The sequence below is a fragment of the Rhinatrema bivittatum genome, chromosome 3 (genome assembly GCF_901001135.1).
Source record: "Rhinatrema bivittatum chromosome 3, aRhiBiv1.1, whole genome shotgun sequence".
Lineage (NCBI taxonomy): Eukaryota > Metazoa > Chordata > Amphibia > Gymnophiona > Rhinatrematidae > Rhinatrema > Rhinatrema bivittatum.
Genome location: NC_042617.1, coordinates 313,530,241 through 313,553,062, shown reverse-complemented (window position 1 = coordinate 313,553,062; position 22,822 = coordinate 313,530,241). Strand labels below are relative to the sequence as shown.

General features: G+C 44.3%; 1 protein-coding gene across 2 annotated transcripts in view; it reads left to right on the top strand.

The window, feature by feature from the left end:
- Positions 1-256: 256 nt before the first annotated feature.
- SP1 (Sp1 transcription factor) overlaps positions 257-22,822 on the top strand; it is a 98,158-nt gene continuing 75,592 nt past the window's right edge. For both annotated transcript variants that reach the window (XM_029595215.1, XM_029595216.1), the window contains exons 1-3: positions 257-347; positions 967-1,025; positions 1,322-2,759. In XM_029595215.1, the coding sequence (XP_029451075.1) occupies positions 341-347; positions 967-1,025; positions 1,322-2,759 (1,504 nt within the window). In that variant the 5' untranslated portion in view covers positions 257-340. The remainder of the gene's footprint in view (positions 348-966; positions 1,026-1,321; positions 2,760-22,822) is intronic.

The following is a 22,822-nucleotide window of genomic DNA, read 5'->3' as shown; positions in this document are numbered from 1 at the left end:
CACTGGCTGCCCGCCGCGTCAATTGTCGCAGGGGCGGGAGGAGACACAAAATTGTTCCTGCATTCCTACCACCCACTCCCTCCCCCCACCGCCGCCCCTACCCCACTGGAATGGGCGGAGCCGCCCGCCCCTCGGCACGTCGCTCAGGGACCGTCCCGCCTCCTCCCTGCCTTCCTATTGGGCGGGGCGAAGGCGTCCCCCGGCGGGAGTGGTCAACTGGCTTGTCAACCACCTCCCCTTGTGCCCGCCCAGCGCGGCGGAGCAGTTTCGGGCGGCCCCCTTGCTTTGCCGAGTTGATGTCAGCGGCGAGGGCCGAGCGACGTTCCGCGGCCAGTCAGAGATGAGCGGTAAGGACCGGCCCCGGAGGGGGGGGAGGGGGCGGCGAGAGGGAGGGAGTGTGCGAGTTACCTACACCGCCCCCGGCGGAGTGCCCCCCTCACTCTGGGGGAGAATGTGGGACGGCCCCCCCCCGCCCCAATATTCCGCGGCGGGACGGGGCTAAGAGCGACGGCCGCTCCACCTCCCTCCCCCACCCACAATCGCGCGCTCATTCCTTGAGAGGGGAAAGCCCCGGATACCTCCACCCCCCTTCTCTTTCCCCCGACTTAGGGCGGCAGGGACCAATTCTTCCCCCTCCCCGTACTCCCCTTGCCTGGGCCCTTATCGCTCCCCTTCCCTCCCTTCCCGCGGGAGTTCACATCGCTTTACAGTCTTCATCCTGCTTTTCGTTCATTATTTAACTTTATTTTTTGGGGTGGTGATGGATAACGAGGGTGGATTAGAAGCGGCAACAAGTATCCGACCCTGGGCCCGAGCAGGCGGAAGTTTCTGTAAACTTTGTGCTCGCTGCTGCCGCCTTTATCAACCTCCTGCTTCCTCCTACGTTTAAAAGTTTTTTTTTTTTCTTTTGTTGGTTTGGTGGCGTGTTCTTAGGATTTTACAAATGCTTTCTCTTGAATTTTTCAGACCAGGATCACCCAGAGGAAATGTCGGCGGCGAAGCCCCGGAGTTCGGGTCAGGGCCAGGTGAGAGCATGGGCTGGCTGGGGATTACCCTGCCACATGGCTCCTGCCCCAAGGGGCTGGTTTTACCCTCCCTCTGTCATTCAGAATCTTTATTTGCTAAAAGGGGGTTGGAAAGAGGGTGTTTATCTTCCTGATTTGGCTACACATACACACCCTCCCTCTTTTTTTTTTTTTTCTTTCTCTCTCTTTTTTTTTTTTTCAATTTTCTTCGTGCACTGCCCACTGGGCTGAAGGGCTTGCCTCTAACCCATCCTCTTTTTTTTTTCTTGTCTCGCCCCTTTTATTTTGCTACTTAGGACTCCCAGCCGTCCCCCCTGGCTCTATTGGCAGCTACTTGCAGCAGGATTGAGCCACCCGAGAATGCCAACCACAATTCCCAAGGACAGGGCTCAACGGAACTGGATCTGTCCCAGGCGGCCAATGGCTGGCAGATTCTATCCTCATCAATCGGACCCCCTGCTATCTCCAAAGAGCAGGGTGGAGGAGATTCAACAGCTTCAAAGAACCGGTCAGCTCCTGGGCAGTATGTGGTGGCTACAACTCCCAGTGTACAGAACCAGCAGGTCCTGGCTAGTCTGCCAGGTGTTATGCCCAATATTCAGTACCAGGTGATCCCACAGTTTCAGACTGTGGATGGGCAGCAGTTGCAGTTTACTACAGCACCAACTCAAGTTAATGTCCAGCAGGATGCATCAGGACAATTTCAGATCATTCCTGGGACAAACCAGCAAATTATAACCACCAATAGAGCAGGTGCAGGAAATATTATAGCAACTATGCCAAACCTACTGCAGCAAGCTGTCCCAATCCAGGGAGTCGGCATTGCCAATAATGTTCTCTCTGGCCAGACTCAATATCTGGCAAATGTCCCAGTGGCCTTAAATGGCAATATTACATTGCTGCCTGTAAACAGTGTTGCAGCTACTTTGGCACCCAGTTCTCAGGCAGTCACTTTAAGCAGCACCAGCAACTCCCAAGATAGTTCTCAACCTGTGACTTCTGGTGTGGCAATCAGTTCTGCCCAGCTGTCAGCGTCCAATGCCAACTCAAGCACCTTTTTCACAAATGCCAATAGTTACTCGACCACTACCACCACCAGCAATATGGGTGTTATGAATTTTTCAGCTGCTGGCACCATAGGAACAAACGTTCAAGCTCAGACCTCTCAGAGATCTGGTGGGCTTCAGACGTCAAGCAGCGATGCTGTGCAGATCCAGCAAACTGGAGTGGCAACCCAACAGAAAGATGGGGATCAAAATCAGCAGCAACAACAGCAGATCCTTATACAGCCTCAGATTGTGCCAGGAGGGCAAGCCATTCAAACACTGCAAGCAACCCCATTATCAAGTCAGTTCACCACGCAAGCCATCTCACAAGATGCTCTTCAGAACCTACAGATTCAAGCGGTCCCTAACTCTGGTCCGATTATCATACGGACACCAACAGTGGGGCCAAATGGGCAGGTCAGTTGGCAAACTATCCAGCTGCAGAATCTCCAGGTTCAGAATCCTCAAGCTCAGACAATCACCTTGACCCCAATGCAGGGGGTGTCTTTGGGCCAGACAGGGAACAGCACAACACTCGCATCAGTGCCCACAGGAACCGTCACCTTAAATGCAGCCCAACTATCTTCCATGCCAGGCCTTCAGACTATCAACCTTGGTGCCTTGGGAACATCTGGAATTCAGGTGCATCAGTTGCAGGGGCTTCCTCTCACCATAGCCAATACTAGCGGTAAGTTGTGTTAGACAATACAGAATTAACCTGTCCCTATGTTACCATTTCAATCCTGCTTCCATGCCTAAGTGGCCCTAGGAACTCTTCCCAGACAAGTGCTGGGGTGGCATTGTTTCCCCGAGTGCATTCTTGGCACACTTTGCAGGTTAATACTGGCTGTCAGAGTAGCAGCAGCCCTTCTGCCCTCTCTCCCTATCCTCTGTGCACTACCTGGGTGGTGGTCTTATTCATTACCATTTTTATTTATATTTTATATATTAATTGACTGTGCTGAATTTCTTTGTAGGACCAAATGGAATTTTGAGCTATTATGTACCCCTTTTCCTAACTGACCTTGCTATATGTGCCTTTGAGGCGATACTGCCTTGTACAGCATTTGAAAAATATGATTCTTTTCTTTTAGAAAACATTTGTAATTTCACTGTAAAGAAGTCCAAAAGATGTCAGGATTACATGAATCATTTTTACTTGAATATCCGTTACGCTACTTGCCATGACTAATGAAAATCCAGTCCCTCTGCATTACATTTTGATATTTTTATTCACTTTTCACGCTGTCCACCACTACAAGTTTTCTGATCCTCCTTTTTTTTTCCTTCCTGTGATTTCACTGGAAAATAGCAGGTCTTGATTCCATGATGTAACGTTTGAACACTGACTGCCCTGCAGGGTTAGCTTTCTTGTGAAGTGTCTTATAAAATGATAGAGGTTGTGATGGGTAGACTTCCCACTGACAAGTTTTTAAATACAGGGGGGATGATGCAATAAAGTGTGTCTAGCCTAGCGCACAGATTTACACATGATACGGACGCGCTAGACTAGCACCCGATGCAATAAGGAGATTAGCGTGTCCAAAATGTGTGCCCAAACAAATGCCTGCCGATAGCGCCCATCACATGTAAATTCCATGTAGATGAGGCTGTTGCCCTCTGATGGCAGAAAATCGCTGGGTGCCCAATGCACACTTTTTAACGTGGCAAATTTAACTCCAGCCCCAGAGGTGGGGGTAAAATAAATCTGCGAGTCAAGGGCTTATAAGAAATTTAAAAAAATACGGTCCTTTGTGGTTCCTCCTACTCAGTATTGTGAATTTAATGCTTGTGGTGTTGGAAAATAAATGTATATTGGCTTTATTAAAAATTCTTGTGGATGCACAATTTAGACACCTATAGCAAGTGCTTAGCTATGGGCATCTTCAGCAAAACTGGCCAGATATCTTAAAATGTACACGTGCATTGAGCGCCTGTTGCAATTGTTGGCACCTGATGCATTTGAACACTAGGGACACACAATTCTCCCCTAGCGCGTTCTTCTTTTTTTACGCAGTACCTCGCTTAAATACTGCATCGGGCGCCACGGGAATGTGGCTGCATGCATGTTACGGAAAATGGGCGCTCAATATAAGCGCCCATTTTTAATGCGGATCTTATTGCATCAGCCGCAGTCAGAGGGAACACATGGGAAATTATGCTTTTTAGTGGTAGCTTGAAAACATCAAATTAGCATTATTCTTATAAGGTGCAGAGGTTGACAACCCAGTAGCCTTTCTTAGAGATTGTGTGTGCTCAAAAAGATTTTTTTCACACTGAAACCTAACAGTTTTCCCACCTTCCGAAGTGTGTGTTTAGGGTGAATGGTCATGTTTTTGGGGGGAAAGTAGTGTGACTGCCATGTTAGTCCACTTGAGGTCACAGAAATAAAGGTTAACAAAAGAAAAAAAAAACAGGTGGTTTATTTTTATTGGACTAACTTAATGTTTCTTGACTGACTTCTGAAAGCTAATACTCCCTTCTTCCGGTCAGAATAGATTCTATTCATATATATATATATATATATAATTTTTATTTTTTTTTGTTTAACTTTTATATTTTTTGAGAGTAATTTGTTTTAACATTGGAGGAAAAGCAGCTTAAAAGTTGAAATAAAATCATGTAGCCAGAGTTAAGTATTCAATTTTGTGGCAGAAGATTTTCTTGTGCAAAAACTTACTTTCTAAAACAATAACTGAAAAAATCCTATATTGAGCAAAGTGTTTAGGCCTCTATTTGGTTAGTGATTAAATATGGGTGTATTGTTATTTAGAGTGCCTTGTTATACTTTGACTGTACTAGTTGCATAATTGCTTTGGTTTGAGGCATCTGTTTGTCAGTATACAGATGCTGACTTTATTTGGGATAGTGACCATTTTGTTGACGTTTTAAGAGCCTGAGGTTTTATTTTGCTAAACTCCTTCGTCATGTAATCATTGGCACATTTAAATACTGCAGCATCACCCATTATTGGTATCAGGTCTCCACATTTGTGCCCATAGTCCTCTTGCTGTTGTACTGAAATCCAAAAAGTATAACCAGTTTAGAAGTTCTTAAATACATAGTTTAACTGCTTTGGTTTCTAGCTCTCTTATTTCTGATAGATACTAGTTATGCAGTTTTAACTGCATTGCCTAAATCTACTTAAAATTCTAGCATGTGCATGCTGTAATAAGGAAAGATAGTTTTGTAAATTTACAAAGCAACATACTAAACAACGGTGGTGGAAAGGCCATGTGAGCCATCCAAACTACCCAGTTATCCTGTCCACACTGCCCAAGGATACATCCCAATTGTGGGTCACAGTCAGGCCGATGCAATATTGGCACGCATTAAATGGGCGCTCATGTTTGAGCGCCAATCCACCTCTCCCAGACACCCGATATAACATTTAAATGGGCTGCCACAGTAAAAAAGGCGCTAGCTAACATTTTGCAACCCTAGTGCCGCCTCTTCATTGGGTACCCAGGAGAGGTGGCTGTCAGTGCGGGTTAGGAAAATGGACGCTTGTTAATTGAGCGCCCCTTTTTCCTAATCTGACTGCCGGCATACCTTTTTTGGGAGTTTTCCTTTTTCAAATTCCTCTGACTTAATATCGCCATGATATTAAGTTGGAGCAACTACAGAAAAGCAGTATTTTCTGTAAACTTGGGCTCCTCAAGAATTAATGCCTGCTCCAGGTCAGGTGTTAATTTTTGAGAGTAAAAATGTGCACGTCGGGCACGCACACTTTTTTTTTTTTTGCGTTGGGAAATAGCTAATAGCCTCATCAAATTTGAATTTACATGTGATGAGCGCTGTTAGGTACGCGCTTGTTTGGACGTGCTAACCCCTGTTTTGCATTTGGATTATGGACCCGCGTCCAATAGCATGTTGAGCTGTGCGCTGCGGCCAGCACACGGTATTGCATCGGCCTGAGTGTGATCAGCCGCAAGACCTCTCCTAATTCAGGACAGTCTTTTAATGTTGTTTGCACTCCTCCATCTTGAGTAAAAGGAACATATAAAATTCTTACTTTGTTCTCTCCAGCACCTACCTTTCTGATACCTACCCACAAAGCTCTGTATTAATCTAATTAGCTAGCAATACTAGTGTGGCTGTTACCCAAACATCCAGCTCCATAGGTCCCTGCTATAACTTGTAGTCTGCCAGATAGGACCTAGCTGCTAGTTTGATTTTGTCATTGCAGCCTAATCTAAACGGCTGCCATTACTAGTGATCCTAGGTAACCTTATTAGCCTGCCAGACCAACTCAGCAGTGTGAGTACCTGTGTATTCTCTGACTTTTATTACAAAACTCAAAACCTAAAACCTATCAGACCTAGTTGATTCAATCATCACAGCTCGACTAACTAACCTGTCTATATGTATGCTTTGGTTACTAATGAGTTTCATATTGACAACTTTGACGAATATTCTGGCTGCCTAGTGCTCCTTGTTGAGTCAGGTGAGTACAGTGCTATGAATGCTTATGTATGTGATGTACTTTTTTGCTCTGCACTTCTAGCAACTAAGGATCATCTGTGTTTAACCTATGCCCTTTTTGAACTATTACTGTTTTGTCATCATCCTGGCTTTATTTTTTATTTGATTTGCAGAGGTGGTTATGCATGCATGGAAAATATTGGACTTGTCACTTAGAAGTGTGTCTCAGATTTTTCTCCTGAAAGAACCCTAATACCAGCCGTTGGATTATGGCTGGTTAATAGTGTGCAATGGATAAAAACCATACGTGCTTCATCATTTATTGTAGAAGCTGTGGTGTTACCTCTGTCTTCCATCCCCTCTCAACTCACTTCACCTAGCTCATTGCAGTGATGGTCCTTACTAGGGGCCACAGACCACAGCTCCCTTTGGTAACATGGTAAGTGACCCACACTGAGTGATAACTTAAACATCCACTCTTCCCCCCCCTCCTGCTCACCCAAGGACTGTATATATTGCCTTTGGAGGATCCTGAGCTTTCCAGGGAAGGAAGCCTGACCTGGCAATCAAACCCAGTCACTCTTCATGACAGCATGCAACACTACTGCTGAGGCCCCCGGATCTGCCCCCCCCCCTTGGCTTACTTAATTAACGAGACCACTGTTTTATAGAGAGATTTTTACTTTTCCAAATAGCCAGTAAAAATGATGGCAGATCAGTACACCAGACGCTACTCCCAAAGATTAATTCCATAAAGCTAAAATGTACTTTAATTCATTCCAACAAGTTAAGTGCTTGGGGGTGGGGGAAGAACCCACAGACAGGAATTCATTTGAAAACCTTAATCTCACATGAGTATGAAGAGCCTTGTTTTTATTTGATTATGGAGAAGATTTATACAATGAAAACATAGGGATCTTCTATCTTCATTTTTAGGCCTACAATAACCTTGCCCCCCCCCCCCTCCCCCCATCTTTTCTGTAGTGTCATTGTAAAACATATGTCAGGTGTGAACTACCTACTGTACACTGTAACAGTTTGTTTTATGATGTCTGTGGGTGGTTGGAGTAGGAATTTCCTCCAGTAGACCACCCATCTAGCATGATTTGTTCCTAGAAATATATATTTTTTTTTCACAAGTCATGTCAGATTGAAGAGCAGTGCTATGTGGGTGTTTTGTTTTTTTATCCTATAGAATAGCACAACTTGTATTTGTTTTTGTAAATCCTGTTTTATTTTTCTCTCTATAGTATTATCAAGTAATCTTTGCACTCCAGCATCATCTAAATCCAAGTTGTATTGCTAAATTCACAGTAGGTGGAAGTCTTGACAATTAGTTCTGCTGCTCACAGCTTTCGCATTTGGACTAAATCCCAGTTTTTATATGTTACCATGTGTTCAGTACATGGTTCCGGAAATCTTAGTAAAAAATTGACAGAAATTTGTGTTAGAACTATCTCTGCATATGTGTTTAGGGAGACGTAAGTTAAATCATGCTGTAAGCATTTCATGTCCGTTGAATCTCTTTTTCTTTGTCCTAAAAGGAGGCCCCATAATGTGTGCGTGTGAGAGTAGCCAGGGCTGGAAACTTCCCAAGCACCTGGTTGTCCACATGCCAAAAATGTCAGTACTTGCACCCAGATTCCAAATTAAGATGATCCGGTACTCTGTTGGCATCTTTCCCTATTTTGGAGTGGTGAGGAGGAGCATCTGCAACCAATGATGGTCTCGTGCCAGCTGTCAGGTTCCTGGCCTTCAGGAACTTGCAAGCTTAGGGCAGAGTTGAGCCCCAGGCATGGGCATTCAGGCTTGACCTAGGAAAAGTCTGGGAATCGGTCAGGTTGCAAGCAGGATTAGGAGTTGGTAGTGAGCTGGAGTGGCAGGCCAGAAACCAGTGTTAGAAAACAAGTGGCACACTGAAGCAGGCTTTAATAGTAACCTGGTGGTGTTGGTCAGGAATTTAGTCAAAAAGCAGGTCACCATCTAAGCGCAGGGAGACACCCTTCAGGTTGCTGCAAACAAATTCGTGCTTTTCAGCAACTACATTTAACTGAGTCCCAAGTAATAGCTGATGCCCAGGGGTGTGGTCTGCTTCCACTTGCTTCAGGTTACCAGCTGGTCAAAAAGTTAGGGCTCCCATGTGAATTTATGGACTGACTCCAGTGCAAGCCCCTGTTGGGGGGGGTCTTACCTTGATATTGGCCACAAAAGGAAAGCCCTACAGCTGCAATGGGATCCCCTCCTCGCCTGCCAGAATGCATTGGAAATAGTAATATGAAGGACACCAATTGAGCCTCTGCAGCTAGTTCTCCTTCCCCCCCCCCCCCTTTCTACAACAGGAAGCACATAGGGGAAAGGAAAGGAACCCAGGAGCACAGAATCTCATCTGTCATCTTTCTTCAGCAACCAGTTTGTTGGGAAGGGAGGAGGAAATTGTGGGGAGATAATTGAAAGGAGGTACACATGGAGACCAGAAGTGAAGAGTTACACCATGGGAAGAATTGTGATGGGTGGAGGAAGAGGAGAGGAGCACCTTGGGGAGGAATGAAATGGAGAAGAGAAATTAGCGGGTAGGGGTTGTCAATTTGTACGTTCCTGGTTCGTTGTTAGTGAGTTCTGGTCTAGTTCACATGTAGAACTGGTTCAGATATTTGAGACAATTGCATAAATTCACAGTTCAGGTTTATTTGCATGATTTTGGCTGTCCTGAAAAAAGATCCCCTTGTGACACACCCTCTAAAGTTCACCTTCTTTGCCTGACTCCTAAAAATTGTTTGGCACATAGAGGTATAGTATATGTATACTTTCAGTTTAGGTTTCTTTGCCTTGCTCCTTTGAGCTTCTAGCACAATCAAACTATACCTTTACTGCTGGAAATCTTTCCCCCACTTTTACCTCCCACCCCTAACCAAATCTTGACCTGGCCATCCCAGCGACAGTCCTCAGCCAGGGCCCATGGACTACAGAAGCTGATGGTTTTTGTTCCTGATTTGACCAGTTTGTTATTGTACAATGTCTGGGACTTCCTTCCCCATAAAGGGACTGCAGACCTTCTCTCCTCAGTATCCCCAGCGATAGCCCCGTTATGGCATACTCATTGCTTCCTCTGAGCCATTGTGTCAACTTTGAGGCCAATAGAGTAAAAATTGCCGGAGAGCGGACACTCCGTGTTGAGCGCTCGCTCTCCCGATGCGTGCCCCGGCACCTCTCCTGGGCACATAATTCTGTATTTAAATGAGGCCGCACGCTAATAAGGAGGCGCTAGGGACAATAGCGCATCCCTCGTGCCGCCTTACTAGCGGTAGAGGTGGCTGTCAGCAGGCTCTATTTTACCGGCGTCTGTTTTCGAACCCGCCGACAGCCACTGGTTAGGAAAACGGAAGCCGGTAAAATTGAGTGTCCGTTTTACTAACCGCTGACCGGGCAGTCTTGGTTCCTCTGACTTAATATCGCTAGGATATTACGTCAGAGGGTGTACAGAAAAGCAGTATTTTCTGCTTTTCTGTACACTTTACTGGGTTACTCAGAAATTAACACCTGCCCTTGGGGAGAAGTTAATTTCTAAGCGTAAAATGTGCGGTTTGGCCGCACATTTTACTTTCAGTTTCCTGGGTACTAATAGCCTCATCAACATGCATTTGCGTGTGGTGAGGCTATTAGTTTTCGGGGGGAGGGGGTTGGCCGCACATTTTTAACGTGCTACTGTATAAGGGGGTAATAGACGCGCTTTGAAAACGCATGGCCAATTGCACGATGAACGCTGCGCTCAGCTGCGTGCACCTTACTGTACGGCCTGTTTGTGTTTGACTTTTTTTTCGCAGCACATTTGTCATTCTGATATGCGTCAAAATATTTTCCTTTGGGGACCTATGGAAAAGCACAGGAGTCAATTTTACCCCCTAAATTTTACATTCCATTGGTTTTAGCTCAAGTGTTTAAATATAGACCCTCCAGTAAAAAAGCTGTCCCTTCTTTCAACATGTTTTAAGGGAAAAGGGATATAGCATGAGGAAGGTCATGCTTGAAATTGAGAGCCAAGATTTTTCTGAAAATGCAAAACTTTAATTGTTTTAGTTTTAAAACAAACCAAAAAGCATGTTCATGAATGACTTGCTAATTAAGACTGTATGCTTCCACATCGTGTGACGTGGAGGGGAGTAATGCTGATGTCTGGTTTCTTGCTCCATGGCTGGCTGAAGCTATGAATACACACATAGCAGTAGCATAGGGATGGAGGTGCATCTGGGGAGGGAATTCTAGTCTTTGATCTACACAGCATACCTTGATGGCTGGGAGTAGATAGGCCCTACAGACTCAAAACTTCTTGGCTCCCTTAGTACTTGAGGCCACGTTTATGGTGCAGCTTTTAAAATGGATGAGGAATGTACAAGCAGAGCCAGGTCTATGGGATGGAACACCATTTGTCCAGCTTTGTTACAGCAAGCTGGCATAGATGCTGGGCTCAATAGTCTATTGTTCTGAGCTAGAATGGTGGTACTTAATTCTTAAACTGCTTTTCTTGATGTTAATGTTCTTTTGGCGTTTCTCTTCCAAGGAGAAATCTTGCAGCAGTGCTCAGATGATTATAGGGTTACCAAAAATGCCCCTCTTTCCTTCATAAATTCTTGAAAGGTGGTATAGAAATAAAATATTTCCTTGTGTTGGAACAGTTTTTGTTAAAATGCTTGTTTTTCAGTTTTGAAAAATGTAAGAAATATGTAATGGATGACATCTGTGCTGGTGTCACATCTCATTGATCTCTAATATAATTACGACTGGGAAAGTGAATTTTGGGCATTAAGCTCAAGATTGAGATTCAAACAAAAAAATTCAATACAGCAGCCTATTAGTGGTGATTGTGTTTCAGAATCCCGAGGGCTTCGTCTCATGTTAATTCATTCTCTGCAAGTCCTTTCTCCTTGAAGAAGACATGAATAATGTGCTACTAGTACAGTATTGCCTTTAATGCAGCTTCCCTAATTGTATTTGAATTATTATCTTCATTTATAAAAAAATACTTGCTTTGTATTCCTTATGGTATCATAGGGAGTGATTCATAGAGAGTACATTTTCATGGAAGCCTATTAAATAAAGTTTATTGTAGGGAAAAAAAGCTAAAAGTAATTGTGACCTTCAGATGTTTGACAAATTCAGTGTGTGGCAAAAGCCGCTATCTCCATAGGGGTTTGTCAAAGGGTATTATCTTATTGTTCCATTAACATTTTTTAGTGCATTTTAACACATTTTTTTCAGCATGACTGCAGGATAACACTTTCATTTTAATGTCAGAAATTCTGTTAGTGGTGATCATTTTTGTGAAGAAGGTAGTTTGTTTTTAGAGGGTGAAGGGGAGCAGTTTGCTTCCATTCCTGTGCGTTTCTAGCTTATTCAGAACCAGGCCTAGGATCCATCCAGTGCCATGAGTCTGCCTTCACAACTACCCGTGGGGTCAATGGAGCCATCGCCATTAAAGCACTGTGTGCTGGATTTCAACTGAGTTTTAATGCACAGATTACATTTTTTTTTTTTTTTTATAACTCCTGATGCTGCAAGCTAATGCGTCCAGATTTAAAAAAAAAAAAAAAAAAAGCTAGTTTCCTTTAAAATGCATTCAACAGATGCCAAACGCACATTTTAACTGTGGAAGGGAGGGGGTTGTCCCTCATATACAGCAGTAGCTGACGCCACTTAGCCAGATATATACTGACTATCTGGCTAGGTTTACCGCTGCCACTTAGCTGGATACGTCAGTACTATATATGGCGCGGGTCACTGCTTCGGTGGGAAGGAGTTGTCTGTTTTTTATTTTAAAATAAGTACTTTCCTAGCATGTAGCAGATGGACTCAGGACCAGTGGGTATAGTGTACTCCTGATAGCAGTTGGAGACGGATCAGATTTCAATCTGATGTCAGCCCTAGTACATATACCCCTGCAGGAAGTGCAGCTCTTCAGTATTTTCCGTTTCCATAGCAGTTAGGGACTACCTGCACGCTCTCACAGCATTAGAACAAATTCAACGGAGAAAACCCAAATTTAGAAGAAAACTTACCTCTACAGACAAGCCCCGCTCTCCTGCGGTGACACCCTCAGGTCCCTCCCCCAGTTGAGAATTCCTGAGGTGATTTCCGTGTCCCTCGGAGGTAAGCCTCGGTCCAGTGGCCGATCCTAGGCGGGGACCTAGCCCCCCCCCCTCCCCCCCCCCGAATTTGGGCACGGCTGGGAGGCAGTGGGTGCATCCTCGAGCTCGGCGGTGAAGGTATTTGCCCTCTTCCCCCCGCAGCCGGAGACCGCCCGGAACGAAACCGGGAAGCGCCGAAGACAAGGTAAGGTAGAAATCTTCTTTAAAGTCTCCGAGGTTCGAGGAGCCGCACAGATTGCCGGCCGGGATCAGTGCCACCGGGTTGATTCGCCCTAGCAGGGCTAGGCCCTGGTTAGATCCAAGGGTCCTCCCACGTGGAGACCCTCCGAGGTGGTCGCCATTTTGGCCCTATTAGCCGCTCTGTTCGCCGTCTCGATCCGGGCGCACAAAATACATGTGTGCATAAAGTTACCCGCACAAGTACCATGCGCACAAGATACGCGTGTATCACACGCTTACTGGGCCGGGCGCATAACTGCGACTTGATCGCACATCTGCGGGCACACAACCCGCACGCACATCTTCGCACCGGAGCGCATAAAGATTTACGCACCTATATCCACACCCTACTCCGAGCACGCATGTTCTCCACATCTCTAACATACATAAGGGTTTGGAGAGTATTCGAAGCCTGGTGCGAGGACCACGACATCATACCTCGCTCAGTCAAAATTCCTGCAGTCTTGGAATTCATACAGAACAGCCTACAGAAGGGATTGTCCCTCAACTCCATCAAGGTACAGGTGGCCGCATTGTCATGCTATGGCACCAAGAATGAGGGCGGCAGCATTGCCTCTCAACCGGATGTCTCCCGCTTCCTGAAAGGAGTTGAGCACATCTGACCACCCCTTAAGTGGCCTGTACCTCTTTGGAACCTCAACCTGGTCCTGGATTTCTTAGCAGGAGCCTCGTTCAGACCTCTCCGTGGCCTGTCTCTCAGACTATTAACATTGAAAACAGCCTTCCTGCTGGCAGTCTGTTCAGCCCATCGCATATCCGAGCTGCAAGCACTGTCCTGCCGTGAGCCGTTTCTCAGGCTAACCTCTGGAACCATCCAGTTATGCACGGTTCCCTCGTTCCTCCCCAAAGTGGTGTCTCACTTCCACTTTAACCAAATCATCTCACTACCACCGCCAGGTGAACATAAGAATTCGGAAGAGGCCAAAAGTCTACGCCACCTCAACATTGGCAGACTCCTGGCCAGATACCTGGAAATGTCGGAATCCGTACGAAAGATGGTCCACCCCTTGCTTCTTCCCCACAGTGGGAAGAAGCAAGGGGAAGCAGCCTCACGAGCAACCGTAGCCCACTGGATCAGAGAAGTCATCAAGGTGGCCTACGTAGAAGCAGGCAAGCCACCACATCTACAAATCAAAGCCCATTCTACTAGGGCCCAGACAGTGTCCTGGGCAGAAACCAAGATGCTGTCACCCGCCGAGATCTGCAGGGTGGCAACATGGTCCTTTAGCCACACCTTTTCCAGGTTTTACCGCCTGGATGTTCAGGCCCTGGAGGACACAGCATGTGCAAGGGCAGTGGATCACAGGCAGGCTCCCACCTGGTTCGGGAGTAGCTTTTATACATCCCATTGGTCCTGAGTCTATCTGCTACACGCTAGGAAATGGAGAAATTCCTTAACTGATAATTTCGTTTTCCTTAGTGTAGAAAGATGGACTCAGCATCCCACCCACGGCTGCTGTTACTCTGGAAATTCTCAGGGGACAGCTCCGAGAGCAAGGTAATCAAGGGTAAGCCATGCTTTCCTTCAATCTAGGACACCCACCCTACCGGGTGTCGACGTTTCCCGGCTGAGAGCTCTGGTGGTCTCCAGCTATAGCCAATTCAACCAATTCAAGTTTATCAAGTTATAAAGTTAATCTAGTTATTCAAGTTATGATGTTATTAGAGTTATCCAAAATGAGTCGGTCACACATATATATCCATAATGCTTTTCGAGGAGAATTTATTTATTTATTTAAATAATTTATATACCGGAGGTTCCTGTATAATATACATATCACCCCGGTTTACAAGGAACAGTTCCTGTATAATATACATATCACCCCGGTTTACAAGGAACAGAGAATACTGAAGAGCTGCACTTCTTGCAGGGGTATATGTACTAGGGCTGACGTCAGATTGAAATCTGATCCATCTCCAACTGCTATCAGGAGTTCACTATACCCATTGGTCCTGTGTCCATCTGTCTACACTAAGGAAAACGAAATTATCAGGTAAGGAATATCTCCATTGTCAAGTCTTTTCTGCTAATTTTGATTTAACATTGTAGAGCTAATCGGCTCTCTGGCAGATGCAGGAGGGAGAGAACCTTCCTCTTTGCGATGGTTAAGCGAAAAGGGAAGGCTTGAGGTTTCCTCTGAGCCTTCTCCCCTATCAGCTGATTCCAGTGAGTGATTCATGGTTCAAAAGCAAGATGCCGAATTGCCTAGTGACTGCCCATTGGCGTCATCTATGAGAGGAGAGTCATTGATAATCTAGGCATTGGAACCATTGAGCCCTGAGCTGAGGCTGTAACAGTCGGAGGTTGGGGGTAGGACGTGCTGAGAAAAGAACAAAGATGCCACTGGATGTTGTGAGGTTGTCAAAGGGGAGTGCTTTTCTCCTCCTCTGGCCCTGTGCAGTATATCGATTTGCGGGAGCAGTGGATATATCCTTGGATCTAGCGCTGGGTCATGGCAGAGTTGAGTTCTTGCATCAGGAGGAACTTTGGCTGAAGCTATCACACAGGTCCTGCTTCCTGGTGTGTTTTTGGAGGGGTCTTTAAAGTTGGTGTTTCTACTATAGTGACCAATAAAACCTCAGTTAAGAGAACCTTTGCGACACGATTTCTGGTCTTGCAAAGTTATTGTCCACTCAAATGAAAGGGTATCTCTGTTGTAGGGATCCAAGTTGTTGGTGACTTGAAGTTGGAAACTGACTTAAGAAATACTCTTTAATATTTTGAACGTTATGCAAGTTAAGGAGGAATCCCTAATCAAAGATAACTCTTTCATGACAAGATTGGAAAATCTGGTAAGATGCTGTACTTTGATTCATACAGTTTCCAAAACTGTCAACAGCATCACCTTTTTAGATTTATTTAAAAGATATATATTGGAAGTTTTGAGGATCCTGGAAAAGTCTTTGCCCCCTCTAGCTAGAATTTATTTTCCTTTTTTTAGTAAAACAAAGCTGGAATTGATCAGTCAGAACTTTTTTTTATTTTAACATAAATGATTGATGGAGAAAATAAGAAACCAGTTTCAGCTACTTTTAATTTTCAATTTTGTTTTAGAAACTGGGTCATCGGATCGTATACCCTTTTTTTTGTTACATTTTCCTTGCAAATATGTAATAAGGTATCAATCGGCTTGTTATGACTCTTCCCGTTTTGTTCCTGTTTGTTTGGTTTTTTTTTTATTTGTTTAAGTAATAAGATGCCATTGTTTATTCTTTACAGACCTTCTCTGATAATTCCTAAAGTCCCGAAATAGAAGATATCTGGTATCTGTGTTCACCTATTTTTGTTGGTTATTTTCTGAATTATGTATACTGGGTTAGCATAGAATTTGAGCATATTTTCTACTTTCTTTTTATATTTGATGCTCTGTCGTCCACCAGACCAGTCCAGATGGATTTTTCTTCCCTAATGGAGACAGCAAAAGGTTTATTGTACAGTAGTATTGATCACATTACCCATGCCTTTTGCGATGACATAGCACAATATTTTGGAGACAAAACAAAAAAGATTTATCTATTCCTCAAGTTAACCTCCCCCAAGCTTCTTGCTCCTGGTCTGAATTCTTTACTAGCATAGACCCTCCTGCTATAGCTCACATTCTTTCCAGAATGAAGGCCTCTAGTAGCCCCTACAACCTTTGCCCTGGACAGCTATTAAAAGACATAGAAGAGCATATTTCACCTGCATTAGCCCAATTAGTTAACCTATCACTCAGTACTGGTACATTTCCAACCACGTTAAAACAGACATTCATCCTACCTATCCCTAAAAAGAAACAAATAGACCCTTCCGACATTACCAATTTCCGTCCAATAGCCTCACTGTCTACCCTAGCCAAGACGATTGAATCTGTAGTCTTCCATCAGTTAACATAATATATTGAAGACAATAGCACTCTACATCCAAATCAACATGGTTTCTGCAAAGATCACAGCACTGAATCTCTCCTCCTTTCATCTTTTTACTTTACCATTCGTGGTTTTGATTCTAATATAGACCATATTCTAATTTTGCTTGATTATATCAGCTGCTTTTGACACTCTAAACCATGATATTCTCTTTGCTAATGTACAACACTGTTCTTTGATGGTTTAAATCTTTACTGTCTAACCACCCCCAACAAGTCAATCTTGGGCAACATCATTCTAATTGGTATCTGACTAATTTGAATTTTCCTCAAGGTTTTTTCTGTCTGCCATTCTATTTACCATTTACCTGCTTCCCCTCTGTCATTTTCTTGGCTAGTTTGGGAATAAACTTTAAAATATATATATAAAAACAAAAGAAATGCCATACCTGGTCAGACCAAGGGTCCATCAAGCCCAGTATCCTGTTTCCTCAGTGGCCAGTCACAAGTACCTGGCAAATACCCAAACATTAGATCTAAACTCCACAACTATAGTAGAAATTCACTGTGAAAGACAAGGTCAGAAGCTGCTCCCCCCCCCCCCCCCCCCCCCAAAGACAAGCAGGTTGTATAGTCCTTACAGGTGGGTGATGCCCTCTAATGAAGCCCTGGTCAGTGTGATGATCACATAGGTTTCTAGAGCTTTCTTCATGCTCTGAACAGGTGCTGGCCATTGTACAGAGCCCCTAATTCACTTTTTCTGTGGAGCTTAATCAGATTTTTTTCAGAGTGAGTACTTATTTGTACATACACAACATGAAAAACCTGTTTTCATGAATAGTTTCTCTCAGTTCAACCTCTTTTAAATTAATTAATCTTTTAGATATGTTTGTTCAATTACAAGTTTACTTTTTTGCATAGCTGCATATGGCGTCAAACAGGATTGGTTGGGTGTTCAAAAACAACTCTGGTGAAAAAATACATGTGTGAAATCAATCTCCTTTAAGGCGAAGGCATCCAGTGGCTTTGCAAGGTGTCCCCAGTGCTAGTGTACTATGTTGCAGATCCCTATGGTAGATAAGTCTAGGCCAGCTGCATCAGAGGCATCCAGGAGTTGTACTGGATTTTAGCGCATTAACATCAAAGAAGTATTGCACTTCCAAGGTCGACCGATCAATAGAGGCCATCATTCCACCCATTCGAGAGAAGCAAAGTATTCCAGTTTATCGGCATCGAGGGCAACTGATATGGAACACTGAGTGTAGGTGAAGAGGCATTAACATCATTCCCAGTATGTGCACAATTTTGAAAGCAGGGAATTACTGGCAGCAGCCTTACATGCTCCCAGGCATCGCAGTAGAGATGGCTGCTAACTCTCTATGTTGTCACTGTTGCTTTTTAAAATATACATGGCTCCTCTGGCTTTTCTTATTGATAGTTTTGCATTTGATTGTTGTGCGTTTGATAGCTTACCTTGGAAGGGATCAATATGAGATAACTGTGCATGAGCTTAGAGGCAGAAACATGTTGGCTAATCTCTTCTAAACTTAGTTCCTCCAAAACTGAAGCTCTATGAATTTCCAGAATGGGGGGATCATTGAAGGCGTTGCCAAAAGTAAAAGGGTTTCAGATTGCTCATAAAAGTTGTATATGTACATTGAGTATGTTGCTCAATGAGATGCTGGTTATGTTGAATCGTCTCTTGGCAGTTGAGATCCTCTTTCTCTCTCCACCTTCTTCCCCCCCCCCCCCCCCCCCCCCCCCATAATCTATGATCTGTTCAACAACTGTGCCTATACTTGGCTGAACTTGATCTAGCCAGGTTAACTATTATTCCTCACTTTTTATGGGTTTGTCGGCACTTAATTTTAAGTAGTTACAACTTAGAGAACACCAAAGCGTGGTTACTGATAGGGGGAAGAAATGGGGCCATATCATCTCAATACTAGAGGGTTTCCATTAGTTGTCAGTTCAAAATAGGATAAAGTTTAAAATTCTGGTGTAGGTATTCAGATGTTTACATGGACTTGGGTCTTGGATGTTGCCCGATATCTTATCCTGGCATAATCCTATTTGTGCTTTGAGGATGACTTTTAAGCTGCTATTGGCTGCCATTTCTGTGGGGATGATGTAGCTTATAGTTACCCTTAATATTGCATTTAATTATTTTGTACCAAGCGTATAGCATTGGTTAGCCTGGGAAATCTATAGTGAGTCAAGCTATTAAATATTCAAAAAACCTAGCAGAATCATGATTATTTACAGTAGTATTTGCTTAAATGTCAAAGATTGTATTTTGATGAGGGGGTTGACAGTATAATTTTAAGTTGGGAGGGGGAGATATTGGATTTCTTAAGTTGTATAGAGTAAATTTGTATTATCTAACCTTGTATTTGATTCCAGTCTGTTTTGATACTATAAGGAATTGCAGACTATACTTATTTAATAATTAAAATAAGACAGAATCTGGGAATTACAACAGTCTCAAGAGCCCACATCACAGCCACAGATACACCTCAGGAAACCCAAGAAGATAACGAGTCACCTGCTTCCCAGGCCATTTTAGCTTTTGCATACTTCAAGGAGGAGCTGAACAGAGATTCAGGAGGTGTAGGTCCTCTGTCTGCATCAATGTCAATCCTTCAGTCTGCACTGATACATGGCAAACTGATGTCCAATCCATTCTAGAAACTCGTAATCTACCAGCAGCATTTTCATCAATGCCAATGTCTTCAATGATATCAACTGGTGCAATCCACCCGATGTCTGTTTGCATTAAGATACAGTTGCATTTAGAGCCCCCTCTCCCTCAGAGTCTTCCAGGGATCTTGGCTACCAGATAGATGCAGACTCAGGCTCAGCACTCGGAGACGCGTGAATATGGATATGAGGACTATTTGATCAGGATGAGTTGACAGGTATCTCCTTGAATACCTTTTCTCTACAGGAAAGGAGAGAGCCCACATCAGAGGACCTCTCCTTCACTGCCTTTATTAAAAGAATTAAGGGTTTCTTTACAAGACTTTTGAACCACTGATCAACTAACACTCACGGTCCACCGAGGTGGTCATACATTATTGTATGACACCGATTTTCCTGGTGAGTTGAATAAGACGTTCATGAGTTCATGATTTCATTACATCTGTTTTTGAGCAAGCCTACGGCATTACGCCATTGAGCTAGTTTGCCATCAAATTTTTTCAATGAGCCCACGTCATTACGTCGCCAAGTCATTTTGACAGCTAGTTCTCCAACAGGTCGGAACATTGTCGGCGGTTCTGCCTACAAGTTTTCCATCAGGTCGGTGTGACCACGTCATCACGTTTATACGGTCATTGGTTACTGCTCATTACCTTTGCTGCATATAAAAAGGGACCGCCTAGAAGATACAATCACTCTTCCGGCGACTGAGTGCGAGTAACTCCGTCGAGAGTCGCACATTCAAGTTCACTAGAGGTTTTTTCCATGAAGTTTATCCAGATTCCCAGCGAAATTGGCAGCTCTACAACGACGTACACCCCTGAGGAAAGACTTCTTGTCTGAAACACTGATCGATAGTGTCGGGATTTGCGTTGAAAATTGGATAGCGCACGCCAACACAACCCAGGGAAGTCTGAACTTTGCTCTTTGACAGTTTTACAATAGAGTGGTTTCAGCTGTCTAAAATTTAGCACTATTATGGCATAATAAAAAAGTTTAATGCTCGCACGGAAGAGGACACATTGGTGAAGGAAAAACATTTTATTTCACTAAAAAGTTTTCATAGGAGGAGGGGGTCAGTTAATGATTATACTACCACGGAATTGTGGTGCCGAGACACCAATCAGTTTATATGAAACTTTCCCTCTACTCCTTTATAAATTTTTAAGTTACTGACACATAATTTCTCTATACAAGTATATATCATATAAAGATAAGGTGTCATAAAATTATTTATTATATTTATTCAACAAGCCCGTATAAAGTACGCATTGGAAGTTTGAATAATTTTACATTTTCAACGATTGAGCAGTTGCTCTTGATTGATTTATTAAAAGAATGTCTGACTATATTCCTTTTCAGTTAGAGAAGCAGGAAGAGCTCAGGGCAAAAATGTTGAACTTGGTCTTGATTTCCCATAAGATATTGTAGTAGTGCCTGACCATGATAACTTCAAGGATGTATAGATGAGAATGTGGGAGGCCATCCCCCATACCGTTTAACAAAAAATCTGTTTGATATACTATGTCCAGGAAGCTCCCAAAATTTGACAACTTGAGAGCCAATTTAACAATAGACCAATAAGGAAGTCCAGAACTTATTGCTTGTCCCCCCTGGGAAGGATTCCTGCACACTTGGGAGAGAGGTTGATCAGAACATTATGCCCATTTCCCATTGATAGCAGGGCTGAATTAGCCATGCTGTCATGGGGGATCTGTCAATCAGGCCTGGGAGGTGGAGCTTGTCCAAGCAGAGATTAGATTTTTGCTCTCTGCAGCTGTGTGTGTGTTCCCGCGCAGGAAAGTAACGGAATCTCCTGTCTGTTCTTTCCGCGTGCAGGATCGCACGCGGAGCTGATTTCTCCTCAGCATTAGTTAAATTTCATAATGTCAAAATCGGGGTTTAAACCCTGTGCTTGCGGCAAGGTAATGTCGGTCACGGATGGCCATGACCGATGTTACCGATGCCTGGGGGCCAGATCACAATCGTCAAGATTGTGAATTTTGTTCGAGAATGTCCCAGAGAGCCCTGAAACAATGGGCCTACAGGCTTCGGGAACTTTTTGCTTCATCGGAGGCTTACTCATCACCTGGCCCCGCGATCGCAGCGGCTCCATCACAAAAACGAGCATCATCATATGATCCTCAGTCCTTCAGGCTTTGGAGGTAAGGACTTGGCCCGTCGACATAGGCCATCGGAGTCGGCAGACTCGATACAGCCATTGGTGCCAGAACGCCTGGCGCCTAAAATATCTGCGCATAACACACTGTCGGTGCCCATGACTTTGGCGCCCACAACAGGATCGGCACACAAAACGTATGCGCGCATGGCGCAGGAGAAGTCTGTGCACAAGGCGCTGAAGACATCGGCGCACACGGAGCGGGAAGTACCTGTGCACACGACACTGGATACATCGGCGCCGATGACACTTGCGTGTACAGAACTAAAAACATATGCGCACAAGTCAAAATCGACGCGCACAGAGTCGTCAACATCGGCGCACAAGTCGCAGAAACATTCAAAACTCCCATCTCGTCCAAGACAACATGGGTTGAAACGACGACGTGATTCCTCAGGAACATCTCATTCCACCTCTCCATCTATAATCCTGCCTCGCTTGGGTACTTCTCCCTCTTCGAGATCTACTTCGATGGAATTCTCAAACGTAGAAAACGCTCGCCGTCTTCACATAAGTTACACAGGCTCATCGTCACACCATTATCATAAACACTCCCATCACTCGCACCATAAAAAGATGACAGACGAGTGCATCATGGGAAGTAAGTCCTTCGACTTCTATGTCATCTCATACACAAGGTGCAAGCACCTTATCACACAGAGAGGTAATACAAGTTACTTCCTCTAATGCTTCTACGCCCTCAGATGATTCCAGAAGCATGAGACACCGAACGAAAGAGAGAGACTTTACACTTTCCAACACTTTGCCTCAAAAACCTCCCATGCAACCTAAAACATGTGAGGCACAAAGTACAGCCGGTCGTTCAATAATGCCCCCTCGTACAAAAGAGGCATTTTGGCAATTGTCCCAATCCTTAGCAGGGTTTTATTAAACTCTTCAGTCATCCTTCAAGATGTCTAATGATATCTCAGTCAGTTCTCCGGAACATAAGACACACAATACTAGAGAACAGTCGGTGGAGCCTTCAGCATCCCCAATAACAACACAACTGACTTCACCAATTCATAAACAGGATATACCTCTCTATTCCCCTTCTCCACAAACATCCCCATCATCTACGGGATTTCCATCGGACCCGCAGGAGCAACCTCAGGAACCGTATTCCCCTCCAGAAGACCTTACATATCCAAAATTTTTAGAAAAATTGGGTACAATACTGCATCTAGAGGTCCAAAAAGAGACAGACCCTAGATCAGAA